Source organism: Diadema antillarum, unplaced genomic scaffold, assembly GCF_040938485.1.
Source record: "Diadema antillarum isolate AM-2024a unplaced genomic scaffold, OU_Dant_1.0 scf00000001, whole genome shotgun sequence".
In the NCBI taxonomy this organism is placed as follows: Eukaryota; Metazoa; Echinodermata; class Echinoidea; order Diadematoida; family Diadematidae; genus Diadema; species Diadema antillarum.
Window position 1 is genome coordinate 3,729,797 of NW_027270890.1, and position 12,933 is coordinate 3,742,729.

Genomic DNA, 12,933 nt, shown 5'->3' on the forward strand with positions numbered 1-12,933 from the left:
TTCACCATCTTTGTGCTCAAAGACGAGAGATGTGGGTTGGACCGTCTCGTTCGTCTCACCTTATGTTTATTCGCGGTCAGCAACATCATAGGAGGGTTATGCGTACCCTTCCATATCTTGGGACAAACCCTAGGAAAGACCAACGTTTGTTTCGGAGGAATGAATGGCATTTACGTATCGTTAGTCATGTCTCTCTGGTTTCTCGTCATTATCAATGTGGACAGAGCGATTAGAATCTATCGTCCTTTGCGCTACAGTCTTATTGTCACACAGAATGTGATTACTGTCGTTCTTACTGTGATACCGGTAACAGCAGTGGCCGTAGTTCTTAGCGCTACTCTATCTCACACTTTGCCCTATAGAGCTATGTATATGACAGCTTGTGAAGCGAAATTCGCTGAGTTGGCGAATTATCAGCTGAAATGGATGCTTGTGTTGTGGATGGTTATGATTGTTCCGTCAGTCGTCACGACTTGCGCAAATATCTTCATCCTACGAATCGCGCTGAAGACATTCCGCACCGAGCGCGCCTTACGACGGATAGTAGCGCACTCCGAACAAACTTTCCCCAATGTCTATGGTGGCAATCATGGCCGAGACAGAGAACGTCCTCATCAGGGGAGAACCATTAACATGAAGAGCGTACGCACTATTGCAGTTCTGACTGGAGCAACGTACATGTCTTGGCTGCCTTCCGTGCTAATCTTTGCAATACACGTCGCAGTGAGAAGTGCTTTTGTTCCAGATTGGTTGAATTTTCTCTGTGATATTCCTGTCATCTGCAGCAATTGGTGGAACGGTTTACTCTACATGTTTACCAATATAGAGTACAGAAACGCAGCTCTGGGTATCATCAAAGCCAACTATAGAAGAGTCTTTCCGCGTCGATTGTAATGAAATAAAGCGCCCACCCCTGGTTAGCAGTGATACCTTAACTGCAGACTTCTAGCTGCCTACAATGTGGTAAGGCCTAACCGCAGATGAATGACAGACAAGCAATATAATTCTCCATCAGGCCGTGTTTCGATTGGCGTCGTTTTCAGTTCCAGAAATTGGACGTTTGAAACCCATCCGTGCATTCCAAGAGACCCCATTAAAAGCTACAGGCGCCATAGACCCAAGCAGTTCCAAAAGAATGTCCCAAGAGATATTTCTATAAGATACGTACAGATCTATCCCTCCAGGTTGCAATCTGCCTAGACAACAAGGGATCCAACTCACGGTGCGTTTATTGCTCACCTGACGATCGCAAGTTCACGTTTCACGGCGTCCTGTAGACATGAGTACTATGCAAACCCCCTCGCAAACTTAGGAGCTTTTGGAGGGCTCCAATGGGGCATTGTGTCCATTTATATATTCTATTGCAGCTGGCAAGATTGCGTGTTATAATGTTTGCAACATATTGTACCATGGGTTTTCAAAAAGAAGATAAAATTGTGAAAATTGTAATGGACCCCAAAGTGGTCCCGGCCCCTAAAGGCCGGGATCTGCCTGGATCTGCCAGTAAAAACAAAAAACAAAAACAAAACAAACCCTTAAAATTACACTCAACGTGCATACACTGATAGTTTGCCTCTATATAGTTTCTGGTTCTAGAGAAAGAGATTTCATTCAAAGATTATCTGATGTGGAGACTTAGAGGGATCTGGGGGTAATCCAGGGGGCCACGGTGTGCCCGTTTGACCAGCCTATACCTGCAGGTTAGCAAAACATTAATTTGTTGGATGTTTTTCACACATTTTTCTGTTTGTACAGTGTAGTCTTTGATATTTTGCTCCATATGAATTGGTATCTGTAAACGTTCACCCACAATCATGGCACTGCGATGACATACCACAGCTAGAAAGTGTCATTAATGAGGTACTAGGCTTGCCTATCACCTCCTTTATTGGCATAATTAGAGACGACTCCTCGCCCATAGAGTCGCTGGTGACTGACACCAAAAATACAACGTATTATTTCGTGCCCTGCAGGATTTATTGGTTGATATTTTCCACATCTCATTGTTTGTCGTACGTTTCCTAGCAACGTTTTTTGCACTGGTTCACTGTATCACAACACACTGCACAATCCCGTCTTGACGTACCAGCGAACAGCAGCGACAAGGCATTACTAGTTAATTACGTTGACATACGGCATGAGCTCTCCGCGATAGCTTTCATCCAAAATTAATAATTTTGCTAAGCTCGTCATCCTAGGTTTCTGAAAGGAATCCAAAGTGCAAATATATGAATTCCCTATTCATCGTCTCAGTAAAAGACGAGCTAGCACCCGTATCTCTCTCTCTCTCTCTCTCAAAATAAACTCTTGGTTTTATACAGGCGCTTGAAAGAAAGACGTATACATGCATGGTATAAATCGGGAGACTTATATAGCATCAACTTGTGAAGTTGCGGAGGAAACGCGCTAACTTTTCCTGGTGACGCCATTTGGCTGTAGTATTTCAGCCGCAGACATTCTGCAGCCAATAAAACATTCAGGATGAATTCAACTACATTAATGGAGACTCCTCTCCGGGGTTCGCTACCACTCTTGGCTGGTCAGTTGGTACTACTCGTTCCATCCACTATTCTCTCACTTTTACTCAACACTTTCACCATCTTTGTTCTCAAAGACGAAAAATGTGGGTTGGACCGCCTCATACGTCTGACCTTCGGCTTCCTTGCAGTCATCAACATTCTTGGAGGACTCTTTGCTCCTTTATACATCTTGGGACAAACGCTGTCAAAGAACACTGTCTGTATCATTGGGATGTACGGAACGTACTCAGGTCTGATGCTGTCCCTTTGGCTCCTAGCCATCATCAATGTGGACAGAGCTCTAAGGATCCACAGACCGTTGCGCTACACTCCTTTCGTCGCGCAGTATACGATGAGGATTGTTATGTTTGTTTTCATACCAATATCGGGAGCTCCCGCTGTCTTAACTTACCTATTTTCTCGCCGTCTTCTTTTTCATGCACTCACCAAAGCGGTGTGTGAATCGAGGTTTGATGAGTTGACGAACGGCCATTTGAAATGGATGCCGGTGCTGTGGCTCTTTTTCATTGCTCCATCATTCATTACGACTTGTGCGAATATTTTCATTATGCGAATCGCAATGAAGACGTTCCGCACCGATCGCGCTTTACGACGGGTCGTAGCAAAATCCAATCGGGGCTTCGTTGAACCTTGTGGTCGGAAGGTTGGAAGCGAACCTAGCTATTGGAAGAGTGTGAACATGAAAGGACTTCGAACGGTGGCTGTTCTGACTGGCGCCACCTACCTGTCTTGGTTACCAGCGGAGACCGTCTACATCGTTCATGTCATAAGAAGAAGCCAGATTGGAATTACTTGGGTTATTTTTCTGTCTGATATACCTGCTATCTGCAGTACGTGGTGGAATGGACTTCTGTACATGCTTACCAACAAGGATTACAGACGAAGCTCTATGAACATCATCAGAAGAGTCTTTCACTGTATCTTACATCGCCATTTCTAAAACCTTGAAACATCGATAATAATAGTGATGATGATTAGAAGAAAATCTCGCAAGACAGACCAATGAAAGCTTTTTTTTTTCAGTCAGAACAAAACCGTAGGAGTGCAAGTATAATCATATATAACATGCTGGTTTTGCAGTTAAGCTCACGAGTACCGGTACTTAATGTTCAGCCCACAGGGGGCAAACTGCACTCCTATTGTCTTCTAGATACACATCGTCCACTATAGAACATCTGCGCAGAAGAAAGAACAGATGATATCAGATGTCGCTGTTGCTTTGCCATTTTTATGGTAATATGACCTTAGTTTGTTAAAATGAGCCCTAACTCCCCCCATACCACCGAAGGGGGATGGGGATGGGGGAGTTGACGCCTCAGAGTCCTTAAAATCTGGATTTTTTTAAATCTTCGAAGTCGAATAAAGAAATAGATATAATATACAGCTAAGATAGTGTTATATGAAGGCACTAATGACTGATATTTCATGTTTGATTATGGCGGATCCGAGGTGCCCTGATTTGGGGTTGGGGATGAGGGGGAGGAGGGGAATTAATTTTTCACATTTTCAGCATCTTCTTGAAAATTTATTACGGATTTTCACCAAATTTGGCAAATAGCATCTTTATGGTGATATGATGTTAATTTTTTTAGATATATGCCCTCTCAACGCCAAAGGAGAAGGGGGAGGGCAGGGAGGAGTTGAAGCCTCAGAGTCCCTTCTGGAATGTTTCAGTTTCTTAGTCAAACCAAAACAGATAGAGGTAAGTTAGTGCTTTAACACCCCCCCCCCCATTCCCTCTTTGGTGGTGTTATCATATATTTTTCAATAAGATGCCGAAAATGTAGAAAATTCTCCTCCTCCCCCACACCCCCCCCCCCCAATCAGCTGGGCACCCCTGGATCCGCCATAATCAAACATGAAATTTCAGTCATGAATGTCCTCATAGGTTCATATCACTAACTTAGTTCTGTCTTCTTCTTTTTTTTTTGGTTCGACTATACGAAGATAACAAATTCCAGACTTTACGGACTCTGAGGCTTCAACTCCCCGCATCCCTCCCCCTTCGGGGGTGTGAGTTGGGAGGGGGGGGGGGTTGGTCATTTTAACAAATTAAGAGAATATCATCATAATAGATACTATTTGCCAAGTTTGGTTAAAATCCGTCATAGATTTTTCGAGAAGATGCTGAAGATGTAGAAAATTCCCCTCATCCCCCCCCCCCTAATTAGGGCACCCATGGATCCGCCATAATCAAACGCGAAATTTCATGCAGTCATTAATGTCTTCATACCTCTAACTTCTAACTAACTCTACCTTTTTCGGTTCGACTAATAATAGGAAAAATTCCAGACTTTATGGACACTGAGGCTTCAAATCCCCCCTCCCCCTTCGGCGGGGGGGGGGGGGGGGGGCTTATCTACTCAAACAAATTAAGATCATATCATCATGAAGATGTCATCTGCCAAGTTTGATGAAAATACGTTTTGGAGTTTACAGGAAAATTATAACGGTAAAGGTTCATGAGGAATTTTGTTAGACATCGAGATGATATACATGTACCATCGGTACATTACGTAACACCGTGGAAGTACTAGTACATGATTTTTACATTTCCCGGCAGCGTTTTTACAATTCCCGCCTAAATTGAACGTTTTTGAATTTCCCGGTGAGACGTTTTTACAAATCCCGTTGACGCAATTTTCGAGATTTTTACATTTCCCGGCGAGATGTTTTTAAAATTCCCGGCGTTTTTACAAATCCCGGCGAGAAGTTTTTCCAAATCCAGGAGTTTTTACAAATCCCGGCGTTTTTACAAAACCCGGCTCCATGCACAGACCGTCGTAGCGGCAAAGCAGAAAACACACTGATTGGGTCTCCTATGGCTCGATATGGGTCTGTGGTTGCCAATGTAACGAGGTTTTCAACATTCATGGATGTTGGCGTACCTTTCACGCATCATTCACCTGCACACACACACCGGCAGTCGTTGAAAATCAAAGTCCCATTCCACACAAGTCGTATGTGAACCTTGGTGTCCGCTGGACTTTTATTCAGCCGAAAAATGATGTGTACAGTTGGAGTGAAATGATTCTTCACTCAATGAGCTACTTGAAGATGTCGAGTTGTAACTAACTATTTTGGGGTCTTGCACCCTGGTTTTGTTTCAGGCTCTCAAGCTTCATGCATATGATTATTTTACCGAGTCCGCCCCTCTTGGAAACCAAATTAAGATGTAACATTAAATATGGCACATAGATGTCCCTCCCCTTGCCGACACAATTAACCAATCATATAGATGACCATTGGTCATCTGATGAATAATTATGAAGTGGACACTCCACAAGGCACTGTCAGCAAAATAAGGACTAGTGTCAGCACAATAAAGACTAGTGTCAGCACAATAAAGACTAGTGTCAGCACCTAGGGACTAATGTCAGCACATTACCCCCTTGTCAACTTAAAGCTAGTACTCATGGGGCAGATAAAACTGTCACTCCTCATCTTGTTTTGACCAGTGTCAGACTTCCACCAGTTATACCTTTTCTTTACAACTGGTATTCCCTTGTCTCGATTCCAGGTGCCTACAGCTGACCATTAAAACAAGTGTGATCCCTCTCATCGAATTCAGGATACCTTATGTAACGTACAAAGAAGGGTCATATCAGCACTTTGAGACACTTTCTTATTCTGTACATTGTCTACCAGGAACAATTTGTTATTATATACATTGTCTCCCAAAATGAAGCTTCTCAGCAATTTCAGCATTTCTCATTTTCAAGAAAGACACTCATCAGCAGTTTGGCTTCTCTTCTACTTTGGATGGTCTGCCTGGGCCGATCTACAGCTCTATGTCCAAGCACAATAATGTGCAATGAATATGTTATTAGTCATATTCATTATAGACCCTATATTCCTTTAATATGCTTCGTCACATTCGTCACAGACATCCCCCTACCCAAGACAATGAAAAGGGGATGGAATGCTGTTGAAAGTTTTCACTTCATTAAGACCCTTTTCATATCCCACTTACAATAGCTGGATGGGTACCTGAGAGTCACTGTTCTGTATGAAATGAAACAATCATCATTAAATCATAAATCAAGAAATCACATAAACGTTATTACTCATGCATTTGTACATAACACCAGAAGCATAATCGATCATATTTCTTTAGTCAGTGCATATTTAGTCACATTTAATGACGACACACCTCCAGTTTTCAAAGTGTCCATGCTAGTTGATTATGCATGTGTGTTCGAGTTCATCGCTGATTGTTCGAATCTCTTGACTTCTAGTTACTCAGTCTCTTGATGCACGGTTTCCTTTGGATAGCAATGTTCAACATGTCATGTCTAGGGTACAATTGTGAGCTCTCTTTCACTATTGGCAAGGCAGAGTTGACACACATAATTATTTCATTCAAAAGGTAAGTATTGCATGCTTACCAGGCCTAGTCTGGCTTTATAACATGTATAATATTTCCCGTGATTGGTTGCTTTAGGAGTTGAAATTAGCCAGTTACACGGATACCTAACTTGGCCTTTATTTCTTTTTAACTAACATACAATTAGCATATAGACATACTTACAGTTATATCTTAACTGGACATATGACTTACAAGTACTTCCTCATCCATCTTAGTCATATCATGCCATCTCAGATATATTACATTCTAGACAAACCGTCTGCATTCCCATTTTTGCTACCGCTCCTGTGCTCAAGTTTCATTGAGTGTGTCTGTAGTGCCAGACTCCATCTCATCAGTCTTGGGTTTTGATTTTTCATCGTGTGAAGCCATTTCAAAGGATTGTGATCGGTTTGTACGAGGAACTGTCGTCCAAACAAGTATGGCTGGAATTTTTGGATGCTCCACACGATTGCCATACACTCTTTCTCGATAGTGGCATACTTTTGCTCTCTTGGCAGTAACTTTCTGCTTATGTATGCCACTGGGTGATCATCACCTTCATCATCCCTTTGACTCAAAACTGCCCCGATTCCCCTTTCTGAGGCATCTACCTGTACAATGAATTCTTTGGAGAAGTCAGGGTTTTTGAGCACAGGTGAGCAAGCAAGGGACTTCTTCAGGGACTCAAATGCCTGGCCACATTCGTTGTTCCACCTAACTAGTCTCGGTTCACTTTTACGAGTGAGGTCCGAGAGTGGGGCTGCCACTTTGCTATAGTTTGGAATGAACTTCCTGTAATAGCCTGTTAGGCCCAAGAAGGCTCTGACATCCGTCTTTGTTGCAGGCTGTGGGTAATTCATTACTGCCTCCACTTTAGCTGGTTCGGGTTTCACACAACCCCCTCCCAAAACAAACCCCAGATAGAGTACCTCCTTCCTGGCGACTTTACACTTACTAGGTTTTGCTGTTAGGCCTGCTGCTCTCAACCTTTCTAGCACTTCCCGGACATGGACCAGATGCTGCTCCCAAGATTCACTGTAGATGATAATGTCATCTATGTACGCAGTCGCAAACTTGCTTAATCCACGCAGCACCTGATCTACAAGCCGCTGAAAGGTGGCTGGCGCGCCCTGCATCCCAAAAGGCATCACATTGAATTGAAAGAGGCCAAAGGGTGTAATAAATGCAGACTTTCTCTTTGCATTGTCGGTGAGGGGAACTTGCCAGTACCCTTTTGTCAGGTCGATCGTGGTCATAAATTTGGCCTTTCCTAGCTCATCTATGATGGCTTCAATATTGGGCATTGGGTATGCGTCAAATTCAGTTACTTGGTTAAGTTTGCGATAATCGACGCAAAGTCGAAGGGTGTCATCTTTCTTTCTAACAATCACAAGGGGGCTAGCATATGGGGAATCAGAAGGGGAGATGATTCCCGCATCCAACATCTCATCAAGTTCTTTCTTTACTGTATCTTTTAACGCATGAGGGAGTCGGTACGCCCTTTGTCTGATTGGGCGGTCATTTGTAGTGATTAAGTCATGTCTCACTACATCCGTCCGTCCGGGTTTGTCACTAAGGATGTCGCTATACTCCCCTACTAGGTCAGTCACTTGTTTCGTCTGTGCATCTGAGAGGTAGTCTGGTATCTTGACCTCAGATGGGGACACTTCACAGGTCATTGACTCGATGACCTCGTCTAATTCCTCACACTCGGCACTTTCAACGTCTATGTACAATGTACTCTCCCGCTCTCGCCACTCACGCAGCATGTTTGTATGAAACACGCGGTGTTTCTTTCTTTTGTCCCCCATCTCAATCACATAGTTAACGTCACTCAGCTTTTGTACCACTGGATAGGGGCCCTGCCATTTAGCCATTAGCTTATTAGTGCTGCATGGGAGTAGCACCAGCACTTTTTGGCCTACATTCAGGTCTTTTGCTCTGGCTTTCCTATCATACCACACTTGTTGTTTCTTCTGGGCCATGGCTAGGTTTGTCTGGGCTGCTTTCGTGATTGCGGCCAGATTTTCTCTGCTCCTTAGCACATACGTCACTATGCTCTCTTGTGAGGGAATTTCACCTGTCCAGGTCTCCCGAATGATATCTAGGGGTCCCCTTACTCTGTGCCCATACAAAAGTTCAAATGGGGAGAATCCCGTTGATTCTTGGGGAACCTCCCGGTATGCAAACAACACATAGGGGATGAGTTCATCCCAGGTCACATCCCCTTCTGTAGTGTAGGGTTTCAGCATCCCCTTCAAAGTCCCATTAAATCTCTCTACCAGTCCGTTGGCTTGGGGGTGATAAGGGCTGGTCCTTAGCTGCTTGATACCCAGACTACTACACAGCTGTTTCATTAGGAGGGACATAAAGTTTGACCCCTGATCTGTTAAGAGCTCGTCTGGAATCCCTACTCGGCTGAAGATCTTTATCAGTTCGTCTGCCACCTTTTCAGCCTCTACTGAGGGGAGGGGTACTGCCTCGGGATAACGTGTTGCGTAATCACAGAGGACAAGGATGTATTTATTGCCCTTTTTGCTTCTTGGTAAGGGGCCCACAATATCCATAGCAACCTTTCTGAATGGCCTGCCGATCACTGGGACTGATACTAGTTTTGCCTTCCCTCCCCGGTACTGACTTGCACACTTTTGGCATGGACCACATGTTTTGCAAAATTCTGCTACATCCCGGAATATCCCTGGCCAGTAGAAATTTTGCATCAGCCTCTGTTGTGTTTTACCAACACCCAAATGACCTGCCGTCAGATTGTCATGTGCAATATGTAGCAGCTTTCCTCTGTACTGCTTAGGGACCACTATTTGTCTGTATCCCTCCCCTTGGGCTTGATTTGCACCAGACCATTTACGCATGAGCACCCCCTTGTCCACATAAAAGTAGCATTTCCTATTTCCATCCTCCTCCTCTACTTTCTCCCAAATTGACTTTAGGCCTGCGTCCTCTTGCTGGGCTTGAATTAATTCTGTTACCCCTATGTCTAATTGGCTGTGCCCTCTACTTCTCGAGTCTATGGATTCTTTCTTCCCCATCTGTTCTCCTGCTTTGTGGCTACTTTCTTCCCCCTCGTGAGATTCCCCATCCATGCGAGCTTTGTCAGCATCAACTACTTCATCATTTCTCTCATTCATGCTGAACAAGTCTCTCACACGAACTTGAGAGTTCTCCCTCTCTGTTCTCTCGTTTTCTACCTTTTCTTTCTCCACGCGAGCCTGGCTCCGTGTCACTACAAAGCCCTCTTCCTTTCCACTCACTACGGGCATTTTCAACTCAGGGTCCTCTTCATGGACAAGTTCATTGCCCAGTATCATGTCTACTTCAATATCATCGACCACTCCCACACGAATCCACTTCTGAATACCATAGGCATCACTCCTCAGATGTACTCTGGCCACTGGTAGCTCTTTCTTAATAAATAAACCCCTAACATGGATTGTCTCTCCTGGGATAATGAGGTCAGGGTCTACTACGTCTACTCTAGCAAGGGAATGGGTGCAGCCTGAATCACGCAATAGGCTCACCTTTCTTCCTCCTAGCATAGCCTGGCTAGTGTATGCCTCTAAGAATTTGTGGGGTCTAGATCTACAGAAGTATGCAGGGTCTTGTTTTGCATCCCTTTCCTCCTTTGGGGTAGATTTTTGAGCGCTCTGACAGTTTACTGCTATGTGCCCTAGCTTGCCACACTTATAGCACTGTATCTTCCCCCGACTGCCTTTCTGTTCTTGGTTGTGTACCGGTTTCTGGGGTATGTTTTCCCCTTTCCCGCTCCCAAAACTGGGCTTTCCTCCAGATTTAGGGAATGATCTGAGGTCCTGTCTGCCTCCTGTGTATCCCTGGGGCTTTCCCATTCCTTTTCTACTCTGCACATATTGGTCTGCGAGCCTCGCCATGGCCTGAAGTGTTGGCGGCTCATGATCCCGGAGCCATACTCTTAAGTCATAGGGGACTTGCTTCAACATTTGCTCCATAAGGATTTGCTCCTTCAATTTGTCAGCATCTGTGTCTGCTCCCGCCCCCTCTAGCCAACGCCCTAACAGGTCGGAGAGCTTCACAGAGAATTCTGTGTACGTCTCTTCTTTGTCGACTCTTAATTCTCTAAACTTGACCCGGTACGCATCTGGGGTCAGGTCATATCTACGCAGTATGGCTGCTTTCACCGCGTCGTAGTCCCTACTACTCTCTAATGACAGTCTGGCATATGCCTCTCTGGCCTTTCCTGACAACAGTGGGGCCAGTTGTAGTGCCCATACATCCCTAGGCCAGTTATTCAAATGGGCCATTTTTTCAAAAGTACGCAGGAATACATCTACATCCTCCCCTTCTTTGTAAAAGGGAAGTTGCCGCCTAATACCTCCCTCCACCACGCTTGCATTTCCAGGTGCTGCGACAGGCATGTTTTCACGCTTTTCTTTTTCCAGCTCTGCTAGCCGCACTTGCATTCTCAACTTTTCTAATTCAAAGCGCATGCGCGTTTCTTCTAGAGACTCTTTGCGTGCAGCAGCATTTTGGGCCTCATCCCCATCTGTGCTAACAACAGTCGCCCCTGGCTGAGATGAAACTTGCCCTTTATTTGCCTCTTCTATGCTCTGAACCAACTGGTTCCTATTCAGTCCTTCATGTGGCAGCCCCAACTCTTCACACTTTTGCCTCAACTCTTGCATTCTTAACTGACTTAAGTTGCTTTCCCCCTCCATGCTTAATACAGTCTTAACAACAACCTGTCACAACACTTAGGATATAACAGTGATTATTTGTAGTACTGTTTACCCCCTCTGCCTTGCCGTGAAATTGACCAGGAGAAGCTCACTTACCCCCTACGATGAGACTTTTGCTCTCCCTGTCAATCGTCCCTGGCGATGTGTTGTGGTCACCCTGCTCAGCTGTCTGCTGCTCAGTGTAGTCTCGTCCCTCCTGGGTCCCAGACTCCGTCCTGACGGCACCGTCCACGTCCTCGTCTCAGCCCGTCCCTGGACCGGCGTCTGTCTGCAACCTGGTCAGCCCGATGTCGGAAGCGTTGAAGACATCACAACTGCGTTGCAGACGACTGACTTCATGCAGCTCAGCTTAGCTTTTCAAATTGTTCTCTCAATGTTGGGACTCGCCAAACTTCTGAGTCTCAAGAAACTGTTCTATAACAGCAACATCACAACCAGCATGGTTGCTACTCGGGTACTCAGGTGATATTTCTGGATCACACAGAAACAGTCTCAACTGATGGTTGCTTGCTTGCAATTTCATGGGAGTTCATCCCACCGCTGCCACCAAGTGTAACGAGGTTTTCAACATTCATGGATGTTGGCGTACCTTTCACGCATCATTCACCTGCACACACACACCGGCAGTCGTTGAAAATCAAAGTCCCATTCCACACAAGTCGTATGTGAACCTTGGTGTCCGCTGGACTTTTATTCAGCCGAAAAATGATGTGTACAGTTGGAGTGAAATGATTCTTCACTCAATGAGCTACTTGAAGATGTCGAGTTGTAACTAACTATTTTGGGGTCTTGCACCCTGGTTTTGTTTCAGGCTCTCAAGCTTCATGCATATGATTATTTTACCGAGTCCGCCCCTCTTGGAAACCAAATTAAGATGTAACATTAAATATGGCACATAGATGTCCCTCCCCTTGCCGACACAATTAACCAATCATATAGATGACCATTGGTCATCTGATGAATAATTATGAAGTGGACACTCCACAAGGCACTGTCAGCAAAATAAGGACTAGTGTCAGCACAATAAAGACTAGTGTCAGCACAATAAAGACTAGTGTCAGCACCTAGGGACTAATGTCAGCACATTACCCCCTTGTCAACTTAAAGCTAGTACTCATGGGGCAGATAAAACTGTCACTCCTCATCTTGTTTTGACCAGTGTCAGACTTCCACCAGTTATACCTTTTCTTTACAACTGGTATTCCCTTGTCTCGATTCCAGGTGCCTACAGCTGACCATTAAAACAAGTGTGATCCCTCTCATCGAATTCAGGATACCTTATGTAACGTACAAAGAAGGGTCATATCAGCAC

General features: G+C 44.7%; 1 protein-coding gene across 1 annotated transcript; it reads right to left on the reverse strand.

Moving 5' to 3' along the window:
* Nucleotides 1-1,473: 1,473 nt before the first annotated feature.
* LOC139722658 (uncharacterized) lies at nt 1,474-11,567 on the reverse strand. The gene is made up of 4 exons (XM_071633985.1): nt 7,308-11,567; nt 6,514-6,545; nt 2,652-2,793; nt 1,474-1,497 (listed from the first exon to the last, which is right to left on the reverse strand). Exons 1-4 carry the CDS (start codon nt 11,565-11,567, stop codon nt 1,474-1,476), a joined length of 4,458 nt encoding a protein of 1,485 aa, XP_071490086.1.
* Between the last annotated feature and the right edge of the window lie 1,366 nt (nt 11,568-12,933).